We start from the raw sequence: 25,008 nt of genomic DNA, 5'->3' as shown, positions 1-25,008 counted from the left end.
ATGGTGCCAGTGACTCCTGCTGTCTGAGTCAACACCTTCCTGGGAGAATCCAGGATCTTCTTGGGTGAAGTCTGAGGTCATGAGAAGTATAGGGTGATGGAGACCTCTGCCTTGCTCTTCACCTCCAGCTTCCTCTGACTTCCTCCAGTTTAGTCTATTCATCCTGGGGTATTTTGTTTGTTTTTATATTTTCTGATTGGAAGTGAGGGCAGTACTATGAAGGGATCTGAAGGTGTCAGGAAGTAACATTTTAAAAATGGGCTCTAAATGCATCATGAGCATCTACATATAAAATGCATGTACTAAGAGTGGTAGCACATGTTAGGAAAAAAATCTCACATGTGGAATATTCTCATGGGTTTACAGGTGTTGTCCCAACATCTATGGAGCCAATCAGTATCTGAATGCCAACACAGATGTCTTATAGAGAGTCTTTACCAAGCAACTGAAAATACTATTCTTGTGAACTCTTGTTGACGGCAGCAAAAGAAGCCAGACAGAAAAGCCCTTAACTTGCCAATATGTCATTTTACATTGACCGTATTAACAGTTTGTAGTTTATTAGGTACACCTGTGCAATCAAATGTGATCCCATAAAACAGCTGTGCATGAAACTATTAAACCAGTTTAATCAAACTGACCAAATGGTCTTTCTTTTGAATAGTTGTATATTAATTTATCCTAATCCTGAATTAACTATACTGATGTCCATAAGATTAGGGTTGAAATTGAAGTTTTAAATGAAACCTCCTGGTGTAATATGTTTAATGAAGCATCACCTGCCAGATTAAAGACAGAGGGAATCCTAACCATTTATCATTGCAGTATGTATTAATATGTCAACACATTTCCTGAATTAATACATTCAGTGGATGGTGCTCACATTTTTTGTGGTGAACTAGTTTCCACCTTCTTTATTGCTCCACTGCTGGATGCTCATTGATTGTTTTGTTTTCTTTCCAGGTGCAATGATAATTAACTTAAAGTGGATCACCTGTGTGTTTGCTATTTAAAAGAGGCATGAATGCTGCATGGTTATGACATAAATAATATCTAATGTGCTCAAACACCTGTAAATATTTCAGTGCCTGGCCATATACAACTGCCCTGCTGCTAAATATGACCATATTAACAATATTTATCCATTTAATGATTTTAAATGTTCTATACTTAACTTTGTTTTCTCATAATCACATAATGTAGCATCTTAATTTGCACAATCTGTAAGCAGGTTTATTGATGCTTAGAGAGATTGTAGTGATAGAAACTATATACAATGTCAATGTCCCACAACAAATCAACAGAATTGGAATCACATCAGAATAATTTGGTCTCCCAGATAGAGCCATGAATCTGTGTTTCAGAAGTGAAACTGCTGACTCATCTTGTTTTGTGTTTTTACCTCTTTTAAGGGAGGAACTCATTCAAAATGAAAAGGTTTTAGTAATTGTCACAGCTCATCTTCAATCAAAAAGGTAATCAGCATGTAAACAAAGTTTTAACTAAATACAGCCAATCAGAACATAGTGGGCTCATCAGGAGGGAGGCCTTAAAGAGACAGGAGCTAAGACTGCCTGTTAGAGACAGAGGCTGAACTCAGGGGCTGCATAAAGGGCCAATATAAGATAAATAAAGAGTTTTTTGAATTGCCAATCATGCAAAGTTACTTGAGTGGAGTACCACCATAAAAACAGAGAGCTGGAAATGAGCATAATAGGTCCCCTTTAAATAATGAACAACTCTAGCTTTTCCATCTGTATTTTCTATTTACCTCATGGAAACAAAGTCGCTGGACTGCAGTGTCAATGAAACAACAGTCAATCATTTTTAATTAGAAGCTTTATTTTGCAAACTACAAGAAAACATTAAAATTAGAAACAGTGAAAAGGACGAAGGACATTAAAAATATTGCACATGTGGAAGACTTTACTGTTGTTTACACATATCCTCTTGCTTTGGAGACTGAGGCCACCACTCATCCTGTCTGTTTGCACCTGCAGCTGCATCTGTAACACAGGAGACTTTCATGAGACAAAACAATACTCAAGTAAAATATGAAATATATATATCCATAAGAATTATAATCCCCAGCCCTCAGTGGTCTACATACTTCAGTGGCTGTGATGTTCATTAACCAACCCAGGGTTTTCTATTATGTGTGCTTCTTCATGTGCCATTGTTGATAACAACATAGTCCTTGTCTTGGACTAACCATCTCAGGGAAATGTTCCCTTCAGGTTTGTTCAAAAAGTTTCCAAAAACAGTTTTCAATGCCTTTGTTTTGACTTCATATCTCAGAATTTCAAGAAAAGTTTGACTGAAGTGAGTGGAAGAATAGTGAAGTCCCAACACCCCCACGTGTCTGTTAGTAACCATCAGTGATTCCCTAAACACAGCAGTTACCCTTCTCTGAATCTGTCGTATCAGGAACACAGGAAACCTCTGGCAAAAACAAACAGCTCAGGTCTTTACTATGTTAAGAATATCAGACACACTACAGCATAAAGGGGGTCAACTTTAGATGTAGCTTACCTGGAATGGTCCCCAGGCTGGAGTTATCAAAGAACTGCTTGGGATAGGTTCTGGACAACAGCTCAGAGCTTCCACCCACATCAAAGAATCTGCTTTTGGGGGAGTCTTGCAGAGAGACTTTTGGAGAATCCAACAGCTTCCTGGGAGAGTCCAGGATCTTCTTAGGAGTAACCAGAAACTTCTTGGGTGAGTTGAGGAAGTTGGAGGAGTCTGAGGTCATGGGAAGGCCCCTCTTGGTGGGAGTACAGGGTGATGGAGGCTTGTCCAGCTCGGCCTTGTTCTTCGTCTTCAGCTTGATGGCTCTGCTCTTCCACTTGTTGATCTCTGTATGCTGACTGGACACCAAGCTGTGGAGACAGGGGGGGACAGATGTCAAGAGAAGCCCTACATGATGCAGTGAATAACATCAGCTAACAACGCTTATACAGGTTCATCTTACCTCTCCAGCTCGGCTATTTTCAGTTGAAGCTGTTTGACTTCCTCCTCCAGTTTGGTCTTTTCCAGGTGAATGCTGCTCTTGATCATCAAGCCTCTGGGGTTTGTCAGCCTGGCGTGAAGGTCCTCACCCTGCAGGACTGAAGTCAACAACAATCATGACAGTGTTATTCACCATGTCAACACCTGTCCTGTTTAACTGAGTAACAAACACACTTTAAACTTGCGCCAATCAACTTTTAGCAACTAAAGGGGAAAAAAAGTTGAATAAAAAAAGTTATGATAGAGTCTGCAGGAGCCAGAGGTACTTAAAAAAGGACTTACATTTTCTGGTTCTGAGGTGAGAACATCGCTATAAAAAAGTTCTATTTCATCTTTGTGATTTGCTGCTTCTCACATGTCTATATTCAATCATCTCAAAACAGACAGAACAAGAAAATACAGATCACTTTTGGAGTCATGAGATGAAACAAACACTGATGACTTACACGACTCCTCTCCCTGCTGCTGTGATTTCCTCAGGGTTTCCTTCAGCTTCCTCAGTGACTCTTCCTTTTCATTCAGCACTGTGGTCATCCTCTGGACCCTGAGAGGGACAAACATCTGGTAAGAAAAAACTGGAACACACCCCTTGATATATTTATACCTGACTGCAGCAGACAGGACAGCTGTGAATGTCAGTTTTACCTTCATCTCTGCAAAATACTACTGAAGCAAGAAGTCAATCAGTGCAGGCAATAAATAAAACACAGAAGCTAGAAAAAGGTCCTTACTCTTGTTGGTGTAGATCAGATGCTGAAGTCAACTCCACTTCCATTTTGAACAGTTTAGTCCGCAGTTTTTCCAGCTCAACACCGTCAGGTGAATTTTTCTACACAGGAAAAGACAAATATGAAAACGTAAATGACAGACTTTAACCGTTTACACTAAAAACACAGTAAATTGATGAGTTATTAGTGCTAGCCTCAGGACGTGCTCTGTAAAGAAAAACTAATGAGATATTGAGACAAACCTCAGACTCTCGCAGTTTGCTCTTGAGGCTTCGGATTGTGTTCTCTCGCTCCTCAACTTCTGCCCGGCTGTCCTGCAGTTCTGTCTGCAGGAGCTGTGTGGCCTGTTTATGGTTGGACACTCTGTTGATGGCTTTGATCTGAGCCTCCTCCAGCTGCTCATTCTGTACACACAGAGCCTGAAAACATGTCACCAGTATAGTGATTAAATGAGATCTGCTCAGAGCCTTGCATTGTAACAATGAGGTGGATATTAGTGAGGTCAGCTCGCTCTGCTATGACATGATACTACATGATGACAGCAGTCATAAACACAATCACAGATCAGTCAGACATACTTTGACTTTCTCCTCAGCTTGCTGGAGCTGAAGAGCGAGTTGCTGGTTGTCCTTCAGCAGGGAGAGCTCTGTTTTGAGTGGAGCTCCCTGCAGAGCCTGCTGCAGAGTCAAACTCTTGCTTCTCTCCTCTCTCAGCTGAGAATCAGCCTGAGCCTCCAGCTGCTTCAGCTCCTCACACAGACCACGCTGCTCATCTATAATCCCCTGTATAGTAAGATATACACAGACACTAATTATGATTCAGAGTAGAGTATTTTATATACATCTTAAAACATATTTGGAGGGGATCTTAAAGATTGGGGAGCAGTAGAGCCATGTTTACCCAGATAAGTAAATGTAGAAATTGTTATTTATTTGTAGATATTAGGTTAGATCTTTGAGACAGGTGAGTCACACCAGTTATGCAAGTGTGAGGGTTTGAAAAAATAGATATATTGTAAAAGCTACAACTATAATTTCTTACGTATACATACAAGACGTAGTTTAAATCAGCAGCATTTCAAGAAAATATTCCTACTCCTTAGGGACTGATGAAAAAGTTGTCTGTTGTAGAACCTCAACGATTAGTCAATTAATTGATAAACAGAAACATAATCAGCAACTATTTTGACAATTGATAAATCCTTTGTAATTTTTTAAGCAAAAACATTTGCTGGTTCCAGTTTGTCAGGTGTAAAGATCTGCTGCCTCTCTATGTCTTTATATACTTGTAAATGGAATACTTTGGGGGTTTTGACTGTTGGTTGGACAAAATAAGACATTTAAAGACGTCACTTTGAGCTGTAGAAAATGACAACAGGCATTTTTCACCAGTATCTCACATTTTATAGACTAACCAGATAAAAGAGACAGTAATCTGCAGATTAATCGATAATGAAAATAATCGTTAGTTGCAACCCTTATAACTTCCCATGCTTATTGTTGTTAAAGTGGCAGTGGACATATATAGGATATATCTGATTTTCAACTTGAAATAGAAATTGATGAATCATTTCAGTCTCTTTCCACAACATTTCATTTAAATCTTTTCAGTGTTTGAGATATCCTGCTTAACAGGACTGAGTCAGAGATAATTAAAGAACTGAATGAACAGTACCTGCAGAGTCATCTTCCAGCGTTGTGCCACTGCAGATATGTGGTTCTGATAAGTGCTCAGGATGCTGTCCAGACTGCTGAAGCTGATTGGCTGGTTGGTGCACACAGCCTGGAACTGCTCCTTGAACCTCTCCCTCTCTCTGATCTCAGCTGACAGCTCACTGGGGTAAGACGCCATGTTGGTCCAGAACTTCTCCAAAATGCTACCCATTTTCTACAAAGCCGACAGAGTGGTCATGAAGATTCAAGCATTAATGTTAGAGAGATGGAAACATGCAGAGGATTAAGACACGAGCTCATATAATGTACAACTTGTTGAAAGGCTCACCTGTAGGTAGAGCTGCCTCTTATCCAGCAGCTCAGTCAGTCTGTGTTCCCACAGTGTGTGGAAGTCTTCGTCTTTGATGGAGTAGCTGGGTGCCTGCGCTCTGCACAGCAGCACATCCTGCAGACGCCTCTCCTCAAACACAGCCAAATCTTTCTTCACCAACTCCTCAAACAGATTCCTGTAGCCCTGAGCACGCACCTGGAGGTGCTCCTGGGGAAGCAAACAACACATGTTTTCTGGTTATTATCTGATAACAAAAATGACACCATTATGAGATTTCAAATGGAAAAAAAAGTATGGATATTTACACTAATATTTCCCAGACTCTGAGCAGATTGCCGTTCCAGCTGACAGACGGCGCTGTAGGCATTCATTGTGGGTTTAGGAAGGGAAGTTAAATCTTTCGGCTTCAGGGAACTCTGCACTCTCAGGGCTTTGTCCAGGGCTCTGGAGTTATTCTTGGAACAGAGGTCTATGAAGTGCTGGAATCTTTTGAAGGACTCCTGCAATGACATCAGTTCAGTCGTATCAGGGTAATTCCAGGTCAAATCAACAGATTTTAGAAAACTTTCCTGACAGACCATCTTGGATTTACTTCATACTAGAAGAAGATTATTGCTCATGTATAAATGTTCAGTGGTGATGTTACCTGAAGCTGCAGAGTGGAGTCCTGCAGCCGTGATGACGCTGTCTTTTTGACATCACTGGTGCTCTGATCCAAACTGCTCAGCTGCTCTCTGAGTGCTGAGATGGTTGTGTTCGCATCACTGAGCAGCTGAAATGAGAGGAGAAAAATAAAACCTCAGACAAAACATTTTATTGTCATGAACACATCAAATTTAAAACTTCAGTTCATCAGAGCAGAGCTAAATGGACTAAATACTGAAACTTTGAAGATACGTCTGATTGTTTCTGATGCCATTTGTAAGTGCTTGAGTGTGACTGTCTGTGTTTGCTGTACTCAGGACACTCTCAACAGGACACTCTTGGAAAAGAGATCTTGATGATCTCAATAAGATTACCTGATAAAAACTGAAAGAAAAGACCAGTAAAAAATGACTCCAGTAATGACAAACCTGTTGTGAGGCATCTGCTTCAGCTTTAGCATGGGTTTGCCTCTCTCTGAATATTTTCAGCTGTTCCTCGAGCTGCTGCACCTGACAGCAACAAAGAGACAGTGACAGGTCATTCAGAACAGGAATCATGAAGAGAACAGTGATCACCTGTCACCTCTGAAGCCTTCTCAGCCTCATCTCTTTGATCATTTAGATAGAAGACATCAACCACAACTTTTCTTTTTGGAAACTACAGCTTTAGAGGCTCTGGTAGGAACATTTTTTTTTAAAATTTTGGACAGAGCCAGGCAAGCCGTTTCCCCCTGTTTTCAGTGTCTATGCATTCCAGTGTATAATAAATTTGAAGCTGCTTAGCTGCAGCTTCATATTTACTGGACAAATGTGGGAGTGGTTAATGTCATCTAACTACTGGAAAGAAAGCAAGTAAGCCCGTTTTGTGATAAGTCAAACAATTCCTTTAAATTGTGGCAGTAAATGATTTGGACCTACTTCCTGTTGAAGCTTGGTCTCTTGTTCTTCTCTCTCAGCCTGCTGCTGCACATTTATCTGCTCCTGCTCGCTCAACTTCTCCTGGGTGGCAGACATCTGTAGTTGGAGGAGAGCATACATTAAATGACAATATAAAAGAGCTTTGAACTGGTCTGCTTTAAGGCTTATTTCAGTTACTGCCCTTAGATTACCAATGACTTTATAATTGTACAAGTGTACCGTGTCCATCCTGTCCTCCAGCTCTGCTTTGAGCTGGTTCTTCTCCTGTCTCAGTCCCTCCAGGATCTCCTGCAGCTGATCTCTCTCCTCAGTGAGAGACGTCACTCTGCACAGCAGGTCCTTCATCTCCTCAGTAGAGGTCTGACAGCTGGCCTCCTTTTCAGAGAGCAGACTGTTTCTCTCTGCTTCCACGCTCTCCAGTTTTTCTGTTAAAGTCCTTATCTGCGAGGGAGGGAGCAGTCAGACGGATTAACCCACAGTGAGAAGTCTATTTGTAACATGTGAGGTATAAGACACTCACCTGTTGATCTAAATTACACTCCTTCTCCTGACTTAGTTTCTCCAGATCAGAGTTCATCTGCTTCTGTTCACACAGCTCCTCTTGAACCGACTTCAAAAGGTCTTGAGTTGTGGAAGCCTAAAAACAAAATGTTAACTTCTGTTAGTCAAATAAGCAAACACATCATCAAGAGGAGAAATGACAGAAAGTTCACATCAAGTACAGGACATCCACAAAATCAACTAAACTATCCAAATGAATTTGACAAAACTAACAAACTATTATGTACAAAACTGCCAGAAATTGTATGATTGAACCTAAAGCCTTAGTTGATGACGAGCTCACTCACCACATTCACGCTCTGCTGCAGATCATCTTCCAGCTGTCTCTTGTGCTCAGTAACGGTCTGTAGAGATGTATTCAGCTGTACAATCTGTTGAAGCAGATGCGGGCAAGTTGTTAACGTAAAACTTCCAAACATTTGCAGAACAATCCAAGCAGAGAAGACGTTTTTAACTGTAACTGGAAGTTGGCTACAAGTACAGTCTACTATAACAGCTCGAAGCTAAAATACACATCTGTCTGATCTATGATGAATTCTTTGTGATTTTGTTATTGATTTTGACAGCGAGCACCATTGGATACCAGTGCTCTGTTTTCCCAAGCTTAAAATCTGTATACCTCACTGCATGGAATTCTTTGGGATCTCTTACGTAAGGTGACATGAGACCAGGGATGCTTTGGCACTGAAAACTGAGCTGGTGGCCCACAATGACTAAATGAATTTAAAAACTGTATTTAAGAAAGGTACCCTGTGGAGTTTTTGACCATGGAGCAATGTTTTTATGAGTTGGTCCCCGTTATGTTCAGCCTGATGCACACACTCACAGGGGACAACAAACTGAGTTATGAGGAAGGAAACACATTTAACATGTTTATTACATGTAAAGGACACACACAATGGACACATGCAAGAACATGTTTGTATTCTAATCTCTCTTATTATTTACTGAGGTTTTCTTGTTCTTGGGTTGGCTTGTTATATCAAGCCCAACAAACATATCAAAGTAATGTGTAAAAAAGAAAAATGTGCAGCTAATAAAAGTAAAGCTATCTGAAACAAACCTCAGTTTGTAGTGTGTCCATCCTGTCCTCCAGCTCTGCTCTGAGCTGGTTCTTCTCCTGTCTCAGTCCCTCCAGTATCTCCTGCAGCTGATCTCTCTCCTCAGTGAGAGACGCCACTCTGCACAGCAGCTCCTTCATCTCCTCTGTGGAGGTCTGACAGCTGGCTTCCGTCTTGGAGAGCAGACTGTCTCTCTCTGCTTCCACACTCTCCAGTTTTTCTGTTAAAGTGCTCATCTGTAAGGAAGGGAGCAGTTAGATGAAATATGTCCTAAAAATGTCCTATTGGAAATGTGTGTACTCCATGTGCCTTAAAATAATCGTACAATAGTAAAACTAGCCAACACAAACCTCAGTTTGTAGTGTGTCCATCCTGTCCTCCAGCTCTGCTTTGAGCTGGTTCTTCTCCTGTCTCAGTCCCTCCAGGATCTCCTGCAGCTGATCTCTCTCCTCAGTGAGAGACGTCACTCTGCACAGCAGCTCCTTCATCTCCTCTGTGGACGTCTGACAGCTGGCCTCCTTCTCAAACAGGCCATTCCTCTCAGCTCGCACACCTTCAAGCTCTTCAGTTAGAGTCTTCATCTGTTTAAATGGGACAGTTTTCAACAAGCAGTCAGAACCCTGACAATAGAAAACTGCTAAGAAGATAAACTCCCTCAGTCTTTGTCATTGAAAATGGAAACTAAACATCAGTCTTTTCTGGAAAATATATGTTGTGAAGAACAAACCTGTTGTTCTAGCTGAGCTTGCTGCTCTTGACTTAATCTTTCCAGGTCAAGGCTTCTTTCATTCTGCTCTCGGAGCTGCTCTTGAAGTGAATGTAGAAGGCTCTGAGTCTCTGCAGTCTGAAGATTAGGAAAAAAGGATGAAGATTTTCTATTCACCCACAAACAAAGAGACAAAATTTGAGCCCTTTAACATGACTGGCAATGTGATGACACCAGTTTGACCACAAACAACCCCTCACCATCTCTATGTTACGCTGTAGTTCAGCCTCCAACTGGCTCTTCTGCTCACTGACGGCCTGTAGACTGGCTTGTAGTTTCTCTGTCTGGGAAAGAAAAAAGCAACATTTCACAATCCAAGTATTCATACATTTCAAAGTCCACCAAACACCAGAATATTGAAAAACAAGGCACTGATTCCTTCTGAATATGTCAATCTTTATGTAGCCTATGAGATGTGCCAGGAAGTACTGGTAGGCAGATTTTGTAACCTTTGGACAAAGCCATACTAGCTGTTTCCCCGTTTTCAGTCTTTATGCTAAGCTAGGCTAACTGTTAGCTAGCTGAAGCCTTTTATTTAAAAGAAAGATGAGAGTGGTATCAATCTTCTCATCTAACTCTCCACCAGAAACCAAATAAGTGTATTTCCAAAAATGTCAAACTATTCCTTTAAAAAGGACTTATAAATACATAGTTTCATTTTTAACAGAGGGTTAATAACTTTCTAAAACAGCTGGTCACTGTAGTTTTTAAACAAATGTTACTTAAACAGGAGGAAATGTTCTAGTGAGTATTTCTGGCAGCAGGATGGTGTGTGTGTGTGTGTGTGTGTGTGTGTGTGTGTGTGTGTGTGTGTGTGTGTGTGTGTGTGTGTGTGTGATTGAGTCAAAATAAACCACAGTGTGTGTTCATGGTGATTAAGGAACATGTCAATGCAACAGTGTGATTCACTGATGTGTTTTAATAGTTTTTGGCTCTATGGCACAGAGGAATAAGATATATCAGCCTTTAGATACACACACATTTTTTTGTTATTAGACCAGTTAATTGTCAGTTTGAGTTTACACACAGGATTTGTTGTCAATAAGAAAACAACTGAATTTCATCAGATGTGTCCTTTAACAGAAGCTGTGTTACCTCTTGCTGAAGTTGTGTTGCTCTCTCATCTCCTGCTTGCAGTTCTGAGCTCAGCATTTCTGGCTGGTTAAAGCCAGTCTGGGCTTGAACAACCTGTGAAAGAAAAACATCACTTGTTTCCTTTTCTCATTGTGGGCAGATAAATATGAAAAATCAGTCATACATGAACAACAGTTAAGAAGAAACTATGTTAACATACCATGTCCATCCTGTCCTCCAGCTCTGCTTTGAGCTGGTTCTTCTCCTGTCTCAGTCCCTCCAGGATCTCCTGCAGCTGATCTCTCTCCTCAGTGAGAGACGTCACTCTGCACAGCAGCTCCCTCATCTCCTCTGTGGAGGTCTGACAGCTGGCCTCCTTCTCAAACAGGGCATTCCTCTCAGCTCGCACACCTTCAAGCTCTTCAGTTAGAGTCTTGATCTGTTTAAATGGGACAGTTTTCAACAAGCAGTCAGAACCCTGACAATAGAAAACTGCTAAGAAGATAAACGTCCTCAGTCTTTGTCATTAAACAGGACTTTTGAAAATGGAAACTAAACATCAGTCTTTTCTGGAAAATATATGTTGTGAAGAACAAACCTGTTGTTCTAGCTGAGCTTGCTGCTCTTGACTTAATCTTTCCAGGTCAAGGCTTCTTTCATTCTGCTCTCGGAGCTGCTCTTGAAGTGAATGTAGAAGGCTCTGAGTCTCTGCAGTCTGAAGATTAGGAAAAAAGGTTGAAGATTTTATACTCACCCACACACAAAGAGACAAAATTTGAGCCCTTTAACATGACTGGCAATGTGATGACACCAGTTTGACCACAAACAACCCCTCACCATCTCTATGTTATGCTGTAGTTCAGCCTCCAACTGGCTCTTCTGCTCACTGACGGCCTGTAGACTGGCTTGTAGTTTCTCTGTCTGGAAAAGAAAACGGCAACATTTCACAATCCAAGTATTCATACATTTCAAAGTCCACCAAACACCAGAATATTGAAAAACAAGGCACTGATTCCTTCTGAATATGTCAATCTTTATGTAGCCTATGAGATGTACCAGGAAGTACTGGTAGGTACTCTGGCAGCAGGATGGTGTATGTGGGATTGAGTCCAAATAAACTACAGTACAGTACAGTTCATTTTTTTGTTATTAGACCAGTTAATTGTCAGTTTGAGTTTACACACAGGATTTGTTGCCAATAAGAAAACAACTGAATTTCATCAGATGTGTCCTTTAACAGAACCTGTGTTACCTCTTGCTGAAGTTGTGTTGCTCTCTCATCTTCTGCTTGCAGTTCTGAGCTCAGCATTTCTGGCTGGTTAAAGCCAGTCTGGGCTTGAACAACCTGTGAAAGAAAAAACATCACTTGTTTCCTTTTCTCATTGTGGGCAGATAAATATGAAAAATCAGTCACACATGAACAACAGTTAAGAAGAAACTATGTTAACATACCATGTCCATCCTGTCCTCCAGCTCTGCTTTGAGCTGGTTCTTCTCCTGTCTCAGTCCCTCCAGGATCTCCTGCAGCTGATCTCTCTCCTCAGTGAGAGACGTCACTCTGCACAGCAGCTCCCTCATCTCCTCAGTAGAGGTCTGAGGGTCAGCTGTCCTCTCAGATTGCAGACTGTCTCGTTCTGCTCGCACACTCTCAAGTTCCTCAGTCAGCCTCTGAGTCTGTCAAAGTGTAAACATTTCTAATCAGGATTTATTTACATAAGGCATATTTAATCCATCAGACAATTTAACCTTTTTGTATTGAGATTATAATCATTTATATTTTACTAGGGCTGGGAATCAAACCTTAATTCTCTTTATCAACTGAAATGTGTCTGTAGCACAGAGTATGAGCTTGGGTTTTGGAACTATTTTTCTCTGAATTCCAATTTCACCTTTTAAAAAAATGATCTCAATGTTACTCAACACAGAAACATGACTCCAAGATAATGTAACAGCCCTACAAGTTTATATTATGACCACCGATTTTAAATATTTCAACTTTGTTTCTGAGAAATCTTTTTTTAATTATTTGTATAGCTGAAGTAAAAAGACACACATTGTAATTACATAGTGTCATAGTGTAAAAAGAGGCCCAGTTTCCTGATGAATCAATAAACTCACCTGTGTTTGCAGCTCCAATAACTGGCCACTCATGTCATTGGGCGGTCCATCTGAGTTGGGTGTTTGTGTAGTCTCCAGCTGTTTGATCTGCTCCTTCTGCTCATGATTCTTCTCTAGGGCTGTCCTCAGCTCCTCCTGAATCTCAATCATCTGTTTGATAGTCATTTATTTTATTGTAGGCTACTATAAATTGAAATGAGCACACACAGAGCACAAACAAACAGCAGAGGCTCAAACAGTTGACAGAAATGAATGGATTAGCAAAGCAGGCACATGGAAACTGACCATCTCTACATTCTCCTGCAGGTCCATCTTGAGCTGGTCTCTCTCTGCAGTGAGAGATGTGACTGTAGAGAGCAGCTTCTCCGTCTCCTCTGCTGAGCTCTGACCACCGGACATCTGGAGAGTCTCTTTCTCATCTTGCACACTCTGGAGCTCTTGTGATAGACTCAGCATCTGTTTATATGGAAAGATTTCCAACTAACAGTCAGAAGATGACAATGAAAGAAAAAAATCTAGAAAACAAAAACTGCTTCAGTAACATTTCACACACATTTCTCCCTAAACCAGATTCCGTCTGCTCATGGAGTTTTTCCAGTTCTGAATTCTTCTGCTTCTGCTCTTGAAGTTCTTCTTGTAGAGAATGGAGAAGACCTTGAGTCTCTACGGTCTAAAAATGAGAGAACATTTTGTCAGTCAAAAAACAACAAAGGGGCTTTAGTACTTTTAAACAGAAACTAAATAGCTGGTTTAGTTATTTAGTCTCCCTGTTGACTTTCAGTGGTCACTCACCATCTCCACATTTCCCTGCAAGTCCATCTTGAGCTGGTCTCTCTCTGCGGTGAGAGATGTGACTGTAGAGAGCAGCTTCTCCATCTCCTCTGCAGAGCTTTGAACACCGACATTCTGCTCAGACAGGAGAGCCTCTTTCTCAGCTCGCACACACTGAAGCTCTTCAGTCAGCTGGTTCAGCTAGAAACATCCAAATAGATACGTTGAGATTATATTTTACATAATTATATCTAAAGTTTTCAATACAGGAACAAACATGAGAACTAGAGAAAAGCTGGCATGTAAGACATGATGAGGACTAGAAACTGCACAGAGGCATTGGAGAAAGCCAGCCTTACAAAAACAACTCATTCAATAAAAAGCATGTATGTACAGTATGACATACCTGTTCTTGAAGTTCTTTACTAATCTCCTCCTCTGTGGCTCTGGAAACTTCACTGTCAGCAAGCTTCTCCTCCAGATCCTTCATCAGCTGCACTTTCTCCTCTAGTGATGCTCTGTGTTGTTCACTCTCCTCCAGCTGAAATGAAAACAGAAAACACGACTTAGTGCTAAAGCTTGTCTGTCTGGTTACCTCAATGTCACGACCCATTTCCAAAAAAATCCATATAGATTTCCCTGCACATATGTCTGAACATGAGATCAATCAGGACCAAAATTCCACTAGCAGAAGATTATAAATCAATCCTAAAAAACTCAATCATCAAAAGTATCAAACTAAGAGGGTGGCACTTGATCAAAGGGCATATTGATATATTTATATTCCATATCTTACTCTTAAGCCTGTCTCTTTGATGGTAGCCATGAGCTGACTCTTCTCAGCATCAGAGTGCTCCAGGTCTGAGCGCAGTGATTCCAGCTGCTGTGTGGCATCAGCACACTGCTGGTTCAGGTCGTTTTCTCTCTGTGCAGCAGCACTAAGATCTGCTTGGATTTTTATAATCTGATCCTGAGATGTCTGCAGGCAGTCTCTGAGCTGCTGAGCCTCCTCCTGGCCTACAGCTTGGGCTGAGAGCAGGCTGTCCCTCTGACTCTGAACAGCACACAGCTCCTCAGTCAGCTCACACACCTGAGGTAACAGAGACAATTAATGGTATTGGTATTTCATTAATGTGATCATGTTATGTAACACGGCTCTTGGAGGATGTTCGGGGGACTCACCTGTTTCATCAGGTTGTCCACTTTATTTGGAAGAGTCTGAAGTGAAGCCACCTCCTCCAGCTGAGCTCTGAGGGCTCCCTCTGCTTCACGAGATGCTGCCAGCTCTTTATTCAGGTTGGTCACTGTTCTCTCAAGTTCCACGCTATCTATCAGATCTGGAGACAGAGAACATCTTACAAATTGTGCTTGATTTTACGAATCATTTGTCTATATTGTCCAAATCCTGTGCTGATCAGGTTCTGAGCTCAGAGTATTCAAATTCTGTAACTTGAAACCTACTTTTGGGGACTTTGCCATCTAGTAGAGTGGTGAGCTTGGTGTTCTCATCAAATGCAACATTCAGCTCTTTCTGGAGATCGCTCTGCATTTTTTGGTAGCGTGATTTCTCTGCTGCAAGTTGAGAGCGCAGGCTGTTCACCTCAGCCTCCATCTTGTCATGGTTGGCAGTCAGAGTGACCTGGAGAGGAGATTGTGAAAAACACAAGCTGGTAAGATAATGTGCATTAGGTCCATGTAAACCACCTACAGCCCTAAAAAAAAGAGTCATTTAACCTCTAATGACAATATAAAGACAATAAACATAGAAACACATAGTACCAAGACACCAAAATGCTCCAAACAGCAGGCAGTGCACTGAACACTGTCACTATCTCACTGATTCTAAACTACAAATAAATTGGTACAAATAAATGACCTTATGAGATTAATTTGCAGTCTTCAATATTACTGCTCATAACCATCTTCATGTGTGAGCTCTTTGTGACTATAACGTTTAGTAAAGTGCAACATGACCTGCTCTCAGTCACCTGAATTTGACTTCCTCATGTGGGTCCATGTTGTGCTGATGATGCAGGTTGACAGTCAGAGGAACTGTCCAGTCAGTGAGTTACTTATTAGTCCATAAACCAAACCAAGAGCAGTAAGCATGAAGTTTCTCCTCTTGGTTTGTTTACAATTAGTCAGTATGAAAATGAGATGGACCAGAACTAAAAAGGTAAAAATGGATCATTTTTTCGTTGGTACAGACAAAACTACTCAAAGTGATCTTTGACCTCCTGAAACTATATAACTGACTAACTAACTAATGCTAACAAAACACCTGTTGCCTTTAGAGGGATATTGAAGAACCTTGGGTCCCACTGTAAACTCTATATTGTAGACATGTTGATAAATCTTTAAATAACCCATTTTTTCATTTTTCTGAGTAGATTTTCAGACTTCACAAGTCTGTGTGTGTGTGTGTGTGTGTGTGTGTGTGTGTGTGTACATCCCACTTACATGCGTCTCCTCCAGAGCGATGTTCTGGCTGCGCAGGACGGCCCACTCTTTCTTTGTGTCTCTGCTGAGACCCTCAGCGTCATCCAAGGAGCGACGAAGCTTCGCCACCTCCTGTACCAAGTCCTTACCGTTCTGGAAGGAGGAGACATGACAGCGTTAGTCTACTAATGACAGAGTACATGTGCATAATCATTCCATTGCTTCAACTAAATTCAACTTCTCTCACCTCTTACGCTTCAACTTAAACCTCAACTCCCATACGACATCTCACATGCAAACAATGAACATTTAAATACATTTTAAGCCATTTATAGGGTTTGCACTTGTAATTTAGAGTGTAAATGAGCAAACTTAACCTTCGCTGGTTTGTTCCACCTTACTATTGTTAAAAGATTTTCTTCATGATAATTGTGAAAAGGCTCATTAGGGATGCAGTATTGAGTATTTACACACAGAGTGTCAGGTTCTCATCATTACCATTACACTCAATTGTTAAACTATGTCTAATCCTCATATCATATATACAGTTTTTTAAAAATGTTTTAAACTCTTAAGTTATTTTAATTATAGTTAAATAATGTAGCTGTATTGTGCATCATAGTCTAATGTATTATAGTTATATCATGTAATGTGTAAACAAATTGCTGACTTTCATCCTTTCTGAATGATTCTACTTACATTTAAATCAATGCTTTGGCAATACTGCACATAAATTATGGTAATTCCAATAAAGCTAATTTAAATGTGAGTGTCAGGAATTGAATTCTTTGTGTTGTGAATTTGGTTGTTTTCCAGTGAATGAAAGATGGAAGGATTTGAATGAAAACATTTAGACAGTTCAGGTACTTCAGGTTATTACTTATCTGGATTCTTTGTACAGTAGTACTGTGGAACTCTAATTAACTCAAACTGCATCTGCTCATCTGTTTAAAGATGCGTTTCATGGACTTGCTTTATATTTCACTTTTATGATCTTTACTGGTAAAAAAATAACAACTATTAACAACTACAACAGAATAAGACAACCAAACATACCATACTCTGAAGATCCTCTGCAAATTGAGTTTTCTTCTTCAGCTCCTCAGACACAGTTTCTAGTTTTTTCTTGAAAAAAAATAAATAAAATAAAATCATTAAAACAGAACAAAACTGCTTTAACTTTATTCACTTTTACCTCAATATCTTAACATTAACTAACAATCCACATCACTTCACAGCTTAAAGCTCAGATCAGTGATTTGGGTACAGACACATTTCACCTGCAGCATAGCTGAAATGGGTTCTTTGTTAGTCATGTAACAGACAGCTGGGGTGGTAAAGATGCAGTGAACTAACAGTGGATTGGGGCTTTAAGATTGTTCTACACAGAAGCAACATAATAAATAAAATATGAAGAAGATTCATACTCAGATGAAGGATGTTTTATGTGTACTGTAACGGACACTTTAACAAACAAAAAACTAATTTATATACTTTTCCAGAGTAGACAGATCTCAGGAGGAACTCTTCCTCGACATGTCATCTTACCTGAAGCTCCGAGCATTGGAGCTCAGAGGATTCCACGGCCTTCTTCAAGCTGGATATTTCATTTTGCAACTCGCTCTGTAAGATCACACAAACAGAATTAGCACAGTCTAAACAAATAAATAAATCACAAAATTAAAATTCTGTCCAAATATTGTGGAATCAAATCAAAAACATTACCTCATGCTCTTTCCTGAACTCCTCTTCCAGAGTTTTGAACTCATCCATCTCTCTCTTCTCCTCCAGCTCATGTGAAAGAGCGATTTTCTCTTTCTCCAGGCTGTTAGTCTGCTCTATGAACATCCCCAGTTCCTGCTTCAGATAATCTCGCTCAGTCATCACCATGTCCTAGAAACAATTTCATAGAAATCAGTGAGTTTTTCCAGTTGTTTTTAATGACTATTAGCTTGAATAAATGAAATGGTTTCCATGATTCTAAAATGTAGACATTCAAGTTGCTGCCAAAATCTATTTAAATACTCGATTGTTTAAAAAAACTGAAACATTTAACACACTAAGTGATAATCTGTCAAATAAAGAGAATCACTCATTGAGGGCAGGTTGTATAGCAGAGCAGCTACATCAAGGATTACCTTCTCTGTAGCCAGAGTCTCACAAAGCCGGATGGTCTCTTCAAATTCTCTTCTCATCTGGAAAACAAGGTTCTGATGATTAGTGCAAAAAACAGCTAACACACACACACACACACACACAAGCTAGGTCAAAAAAAAAAGTGCATAAAAGGTGCTTTTCTTTTCAGTTACTCCTCTCAGTATGTTACACATAACACACCTGTTTATCAGCTTCCATGTGTGTGTGACTCTGTTCTTCTAGCTGTCTCTCCAGGTCTGCCACCCTTAACTCCAACATCTCCGTGGCCTCCAGCTTCTGCTGAGCTTCTGTTTTGAGCTGGAGGTCGAGCTCTGCTGCCCTCTGTTCTGATGTCTGCATTTTCTCTAAGGCCTCCTGTTTCTGCTGAGCTTCTGCTTGTAGCTGCAGCTCCAGCTCTGTCACTCTGCCATCTAATGTTTCCACCTTTATCATGGCTTCCTCTTTCTGCTGATTTTCCATTGCCAGCTGCATCTCCAGGTTGGACACTTTACCTGAAAGCTCACACATCCGGTCTGGAGATACGAAGTCTTTGGGACTGGAAAAAGAGATAAAACGTGCAGATGACTAAAGTGTTCAACAACTCAAAGAGAGAGTGTGAACAGAGAGTAAGTGTTTAGAAAAACCAAGGCTACGGTGCAGACAGGAAGCATGAGAAAGTGATGAAGAAATGAATCAAAGGCCTCACTTTGCCTTTTAGCTTTGTCTAACACAGACACTTCTAATAGTGGCACTTGTAAGAATAATGTGGTATATGCTTACTTTCATCCATTTCCATTCTCACATGATCTGTGACTCTACTGCCTTGTGTCAGTCTATGAAACACTTGTAGAGTTAAACATTTTTCATGACTTTCTAAGGCACAAAAACTAAATGAAAACAACAACTAAACAATTTCAGCATAGGGAAGCCACATCCTACTTTGTGTTTCTATTAAAAGTAGCCCACTGGGTAAGAGAAAGTGTGAGTTGGTGTGTGTGCAGTTTCTGAGGTAACTGAAACGTGGTCACTCTGGTGACAACTGTAACAGAAGGTGTTAGCCCTCTTAAAAGTGGTAACCAGTGTAAAAGCTGGGAGAGAGAAGTTTACCTGTCTCCAAAGCTACGAGTAGTCACAGAGCTCTGACTCATCTCCATGTCATCTGACGGCTCATCAGGAATCTCCCAGTGAGAGTCAAAGTCCTCATCATCTGTTAAAATATACCATTCATTAATTATCAGATAGTGCAGTTCATGCATGCACGAACAGGGAATTATAATGTGAATTGTAATTTGCAATGTGCATATGTTTCATTTGTTTTATAGGCTCCTCCTTACCTTCGGCCAGCTCCATCAAACAGGAGCGGTCAGCCTTCCTCTTCTGACTGAAAGATTCTGCAAAGCTGAGGTCAGATTGACCGCCCTCACAGCCAGACAGACGGGCGAGCCGGAGCATCTTCCCTCCCCATGTTACTCTGCGTTTCGGCATCTTAACACAGTACGAGAGTTATTATGACTATGATAATGAAGAGAAGGCTGTACTTAAACTGAGACTATATTTTGTGCTCTAGTTACCCGTTTGACAGGAACCAGGTTGGAGCTGGTGACGATCAGTTTGGTGAGGTTCCTGATTCTGTCCTGTTGTTCTCTCTGGAGCTGATCCTTCTCTTGGAGCAGCTGGGAGAGAACCTCCTTCTCTGTCGCTGTGGTCTGTGTGACTGAAGAAACCTGCAGAAGGGTGGAGGTCATCCACAAGTCAGTGGGTAGAGAATGCTGCTGTAATGGAACTCGCACAGATAAACCAAACAGAACATGACTCTGAAGAAAGAAAAATAGATGACACTTACCTCTTGAAGGCGTCGCTTAAGGTCTACGATTTCATTGCGATATCTTTTGAGTAGAGCCCCGTCATCAGACACCTCTGTGACATGAGGATCGTTCTTCATTTTCTTTGCAGTGCTGGCAAACTGAGAGATGAATACACATTTGTGTGAGCCATTGTATTGAATGTTGGGAGTGGATTCAAATCATACATCTCATTGCAGAGCAGATGTTAAGACAGGTGTATTAGGAGAGGTGAAATCTGCATATTCAACCAACCTGCAGAGTGCTGAGTGTCTCATCTAGTGTGACGGGAGTGATGGTGCAGATGATGACTGTTTTAGCATTCCCACCCAACGAGTTCTGCAGGATGCGGGTTAGCTTACTGTCTCTGTAGTTTGTAAAACCCCTGTTGAGAGACAATGATATTTAGCCAATTTCTGCACCAACATGTAGAGATCAATCTCAAATCATGGACCTAGAGGTTTTTTTTAAGTGATCTCATACAGGTTAAACAGCCGTTTCAAATCAGTGAGGCAAGCTACTTACTTTTGCCATCAATTACACTTTTAAGGAGCTATATTAAAAAGAATAGTTCAACACTATGGGAAATACTCTTATTCAGTCTCTCAGGGGAGTTGCATGCTGGATCTACAGTATTTCTTGGTTATCAACATCCATGTGCAGTAAGTGCGTGCAGCTTATCAGGTTAGGTACAATCACATCTGGCCAGAGTTTCTGCACAGGAGGATTAGGTGGATGGGTTTTTTCCTTTAAGTGAATAGATTACAGAGATTTAGGAGAAACTAGTCATGCTCCTTTGTCCCTGCCTGGTCTGTGAATATACAGTACGGGTCCAGTGAATGGGAAACTGTGTCCAAACTTTGGACAGGTACTGTGTATCAGGAGCAGTAAGACTGACCAGAAAGAGGGAAAACTTCAAAACTGAATGATGCTGGCAATATCCCAGTAGTACAGAGTACAAACCCAACAGTAATTGGATGTGTCAGTGGTATAACTCAGAGTAGAAATTAGAATATGTTAGTCACAGTAACACAGGTGGAAAGGTTATTACATTAAGTGCATTGCATGTCTATTTTATACCCACTTCTGGCTTTCATCGGTTAGTTTCTTGATCACTTGGCCGAGTGTGAACAGACTGCGGTTGATATTGCAGCCTTCTTTGAAGCGTGTGCCTACAATAGAAAAACAGATGGATTACTGTAAAGTCAGTATTCAGGAAAGTGAAACTCTAACATCATATCAGGCCAATCCTCCTTACCTTCAGCTCCTGTTTGGCTTGCTCTCTCAGATCCAGCTAGATCAACTAAATTCTGGTGGAAAAAGACAAGATTGCTGATGACCAAAGAATCAGAACAACACAAACTAAATGAATAGAGAGAGAAAAAAAAGCAAACTTACCAAATGGGACACAATAATGGCTCCATCAGCATTTTCACCTGATGCTGGGTCGCTCCTCTCACGGCTTTCCAGGATCTAAACAAAACACAATCAGTCCAGACTCTCCCACAATCCCACACATTATTATATGTTGTGCATTGCTTACCATTCGGAAAATGGTGTGTGAGCGGCTGCTCCTCTGGTTCATTTTAGTCTTTCCGTAGTGACGATTCTCTACAGAGGCAGATTGTGCAGAAAACACATTGGTTGTTAAACACAGTCTGCAGTGGACGCCCTGTAAGGATTCTTCCTGATGAACTGTAATAACCTCAGATCTTACTTTCTCCTTTACGAATCCAGGCCAGGGCTTGTGCAGGAGAAGTCACCAGTTCCTCAGTCAGGTCAGCTACATAGATGTTTTTCTGCACACAACAGTTGTAAACATAATTACATTGATCATTTCAAACCGGAAACTACATCTTTTTAGGGTTTTTGCTGTTCAGTGCTCCTAGACTTTGGAATGATGTTCCTTAGGAGCTTCGGCCCATGATAAGAGAGACTGACATCTAGTCCCTTGTACAGGGCAAGCTCCAAAAACACTGGATCAAAAACATAACACTTTTAACACAAGTGTTTTATAGGAGATTAGTTAGAATCATCAACTTTAACCTTCTACTACTAGTAATGAGTCAGTGTCTGTACTTGGCCAAAGAACATTTGTAAGAGAAAAGAAACATTACTCTGTAATTTGACTGTGACTGTGAGTGGACTTGGTTTTGCAGTTCAGTAAGACAAACAGAGTCATGAATAAACTCGACAACCCACTGGGTTTTCAAATCACCCACATTTAGGCTATTCTATGTGATCTCCTTTTGATAACTAATGTAATAACTAATATAATATTTTTTCACTTCCATTCACTGAGCCTCCCCTGAAACTGTTTGAAGCCCCCTGGGGAGGCCCGCCTCCCACTTTAAAAACCTCTGATCTAGTGGATTACAGCAAAACTATTTCAGAAGAATTGCACAGTTAAACTCATATGCATATATAATATGAATATTTTAAGCTGATCAACATCAAAACAGTTCTGAATCAAGTCGTTTTTGAAAAATAAGGTGAAAATATTAGAAGTGTTATTACAATAAGCAGAATTTCCCATGTAATGCTGCTCATCTCATTTTCAGGTTATATCAGGTTAGGAAAGTAATGAGGTTGACACTAAAATAAGTTTCTGCCTTCTCAGCCAACACAAACTTATTACAGATCTAAATTCAATGTTTGAGTTTTAGTTATGTTGAAAAATAACCAAACAAGATTTGTTAAGCGATCGGAAAGGATTCCTTGATAAGAAGAATCAATACTATGTTAGATTAAAAAAAAATGCAATCAAACCCATTACTAAGCGACCCTCTTACATTGATAGTTTCTCGGACTTCCAGGGGTTTTCTCTTCCAGCTGTCAACAAGCAGATCAGTCACAGTCTCGTTGTAGATTTCCATGTAAGACACCCTGAGAAGGAACTCCTTATTTGGACGCTGTGGCCAAAAGAGAAGCCGTTGGTTACAATAAGCAGTAATTACACAACAAACTGCACCAAGGTTCAAACACGTGACACAATTCTTACATTTTTAATGGTTTGGAAGACATCCTCAACAGCTAGAGGTATTACTCCAGGGATACGGTCGCTCCCCATCATGGTGAAAGTCTTTCCAGAGGATGTCTGCCCGTAAGCAAATATGGTTCCTGTGGATCAAACACAGAGATATTTACACCATGCAGCTACAGTAAGTGAGATGAAACAACAAGACGGGGTCTCTTTATTTAATGTCCATTACGTACCATTGTATCCCTCAACTGTTGAAACAACCAAGGGCTTTGCAATGTCCTGGTACAGATGATTGGTTGTTTCTTCAGCAACGAACACTCGATCTGAGTACAAAACGGAGGAAAGTAAGTGTACAGTAGATTTTGTTACTTTGTCTCTACACCAAATAGCATAAAAGAAGCACAACACAACCACATGCTGCAAAACCTACCGAAGCTAAAGCTTTTGGTCGAGTTCCCATCATCGATCTGATGAATTGATTTCTTATCAGCTTTCCAAAACAGCTGGACAGGCTTGGTGTCCTCCGATGCAGCACTTTCTTCCCTGTAATAAGGACACACGTTCAAGATATGTGCAGAAAAACATTAACAGACAGGAGACTAAAGTTTAACATTGCCGTGTGACATGTGTGGCTGACTTGTTTTAACATCCCTGATGATTTTTGGAACCATCAGCTAAAAACAAAATGTTATATTTGGAGGAGAAATCTAGCATTCCCCTCAACCAATAACTATGTGGTGAAAAGGCTCTCTGGTTATGAAAAGAGCAGCAATCAGGCCAAATTTTATCACAGACAAAGTCCTGATTGTCAGTTTTGTGACAGATAAGTGCATAAGATAAGTTACATATACTCCTAATTACATTTAAGAGAAAGAACACAATTACAAAGTGTATAAAAAAGCTCATTTTAAAAGCCTTTGGATTTGTAGAGAAACAAACTGAGTCAGTGTGTAGTCAGTGACCTTCTTTGTAAATAAAATTAGGCTTTACAGCTGTAAATGTGCCTGTTTGTGTATAAAATGTAGCTGTTATTTATATATAACAGCGAACTAATATTGTCTTCTAGGATAGCGAACAATAGATATTGTTTGGTATCCTAGCCCTGACACTGAAACACTGTCAGGGCGTCTACTTAATGCACCATTTATGTCAATAAATTTCCTGTCTGTGATACAATATTCGGGCTGTCTCCCATACAGTGGATGAGACCGTTACCGACGGGTCGAGGCGTAGAGTTAACTTATTTTCTACAAGATGTAGATCTTGTGAAATTGAGGGCAGTAACTTACTGCAGGGAAGACCTTACAGAAAAAAAACAATTATAATAATAACAGTCTATTAAAACAGTCATATATATATTCAATACCTTACCTATGAACATTTAGAATACTGTTGGAACCTTGTTTTTTATCTGCGCCCCTGGAAATTTATGAACATTTTACTAACCTTTGTTACTTTTTAGTAACGTTAACAGTTAGCGTTAGCAATAGGTACGTTAGCTAAGTTACTAACTTCTACCGGCCGTTGACTCAAAACTCACCTCTCAATAAGCGGACGGACTCGAACACAGACTTTAACAGCGGACTCTTCTGCCATTTTGTCTTTCTGGTAGTCACCCACATAAAATTTCCAGTAAAACTAATACATGACAAAAAGATAATAAAGTAAATAGGCTTTATCAACTGAAGCGAGCGCACTGTAAGCGACTCCCTTTTCAAACTTCAAATTCTGACACTTTGTTTTGATTGGTGGACGTCATCGGGTGGACGGATCCATATGCGGATAGGGGTTAAAAAACGGTTAGGTCATGATTATGCGTTATAAAATCTATTTTAGCAATAGGTTTGATTTACCACGCACAAATAAGTGGTTCAAAAAGCAATATTTAGTTACTTTAGATTATATTATTGAATTTTAGCATCTAAATACAAAGTTAACATGGCCGCGCCCGACTG

The 25,008-nt window shown here is 40.4% G+C and overlaps 1 protein-coding gene across 5 annotated transcripts; it reads right to left on the bottom strand.

Moving 5' to 3' along the window:
* Positions 1-1,824: 1,824 nt before the first annotated feature.
* Positions 1,825-24,792, bottom strand: cenpe (centromere protein E). 5 transcript variants are annotated; one of them, XM_044376923.1, is made up of 56 exons: positions 24,594-24,791; positions 23,484-23,596; positions 23,287-23,376; positions 23,072-23,190; positions 22,863-22,982; positions 21,788-21,869; positions 21,614-21,681; positions 21,469-21,543; positions 21,329-21,380; positions 21,155-21,242; positions 20,326-20,455; positions 20,073-20,192; positions 19,801-19,953; positions 19,564-19,714; positions 19,337-19,436; positions 18,431-18,785; positions 18,232-18,288; positions 17,819-17,986; positions 17,642-17,716; positions 17,150-17,218; positions 16,115-16,246; positions 15,116-15,293; positions 14,837-14,991; positions 14,451-14,744; positions 14,061-14,195; positions 13,676-13,855; positions 13,437-13,553; positions 13,169-13,339; positions 12,884-13,033; positions 12,218-12,439; positions 12,018-12,110; positions 11,603-11,686; positions 11,364-11,480; positions 10,986-11,204; positions 10,787-10,879; positions 9,892-9,975; positions 9,653-9,769; positions 9,276-9,506; positions 8,928-9,161; positions 8,152-8,235; positions 7,824-7,940; positions 7,523-7,744; positions 7,304-7,399; positions 6,815-6,895; positions 6,388-6,513; positions 6,047-6,241; positions 5,739-5,948; positions 5,412-5,624; positions 4,316-4,519; positions 3,980-4,156; positions 3,741-3,838; positions 3,456-3,553; positions 2,972-3,107; positions 2,533-2,879; positions 2,404-2,442; positions 1,825-2,006 (listed from the first exon to the last, which is right to left on the bottom strand). In XM_044376923.1, exons 1-56 carry the CDS (start codon positions 24,647-24,649, stop codon positions 1,927-1,929), a joined length of 7,770 nt encoding a protein of 2,589 aa, XP_044232858.1. In that variant the 5' UTR covers positions 24,650-24,791; the 3' UTR covers positions 1,825-1,926. The 5 variants fall into 5 exon arrangements, with proteins under 5 accessions (XP_044232858.1, XP_044232861.1, XP_044232859.1 ...); XM_044376926.1 differs by lacking the exon at positions 9,653-9,769 and having other exon boundaries at positions 24,594-24,792; XM_044376924.1 differs by lacking the exon at positions 2,404-2,442.
* Positions 24,793-25,008: the final 216 nt, after the last annotated feature.

This window comes from Thunnus albacares, chromosome 16 (assembly GCF_914725855.1).
Source record: "Thunnus albacares chromosome 16, fThuAlb1.1, whole genome shotgun sequence".
Taxonomy (NCBI): Eukaryota; Metazoa; Chordata; class Actinopteri; order Scombriformes; family Scombridae; genus Thunnus; species Thunnus albacares.
Note: the sequence above shows the minus strand (reverse complement) of the source record. Positions and strands in the feature narration are given on the sequence as shown.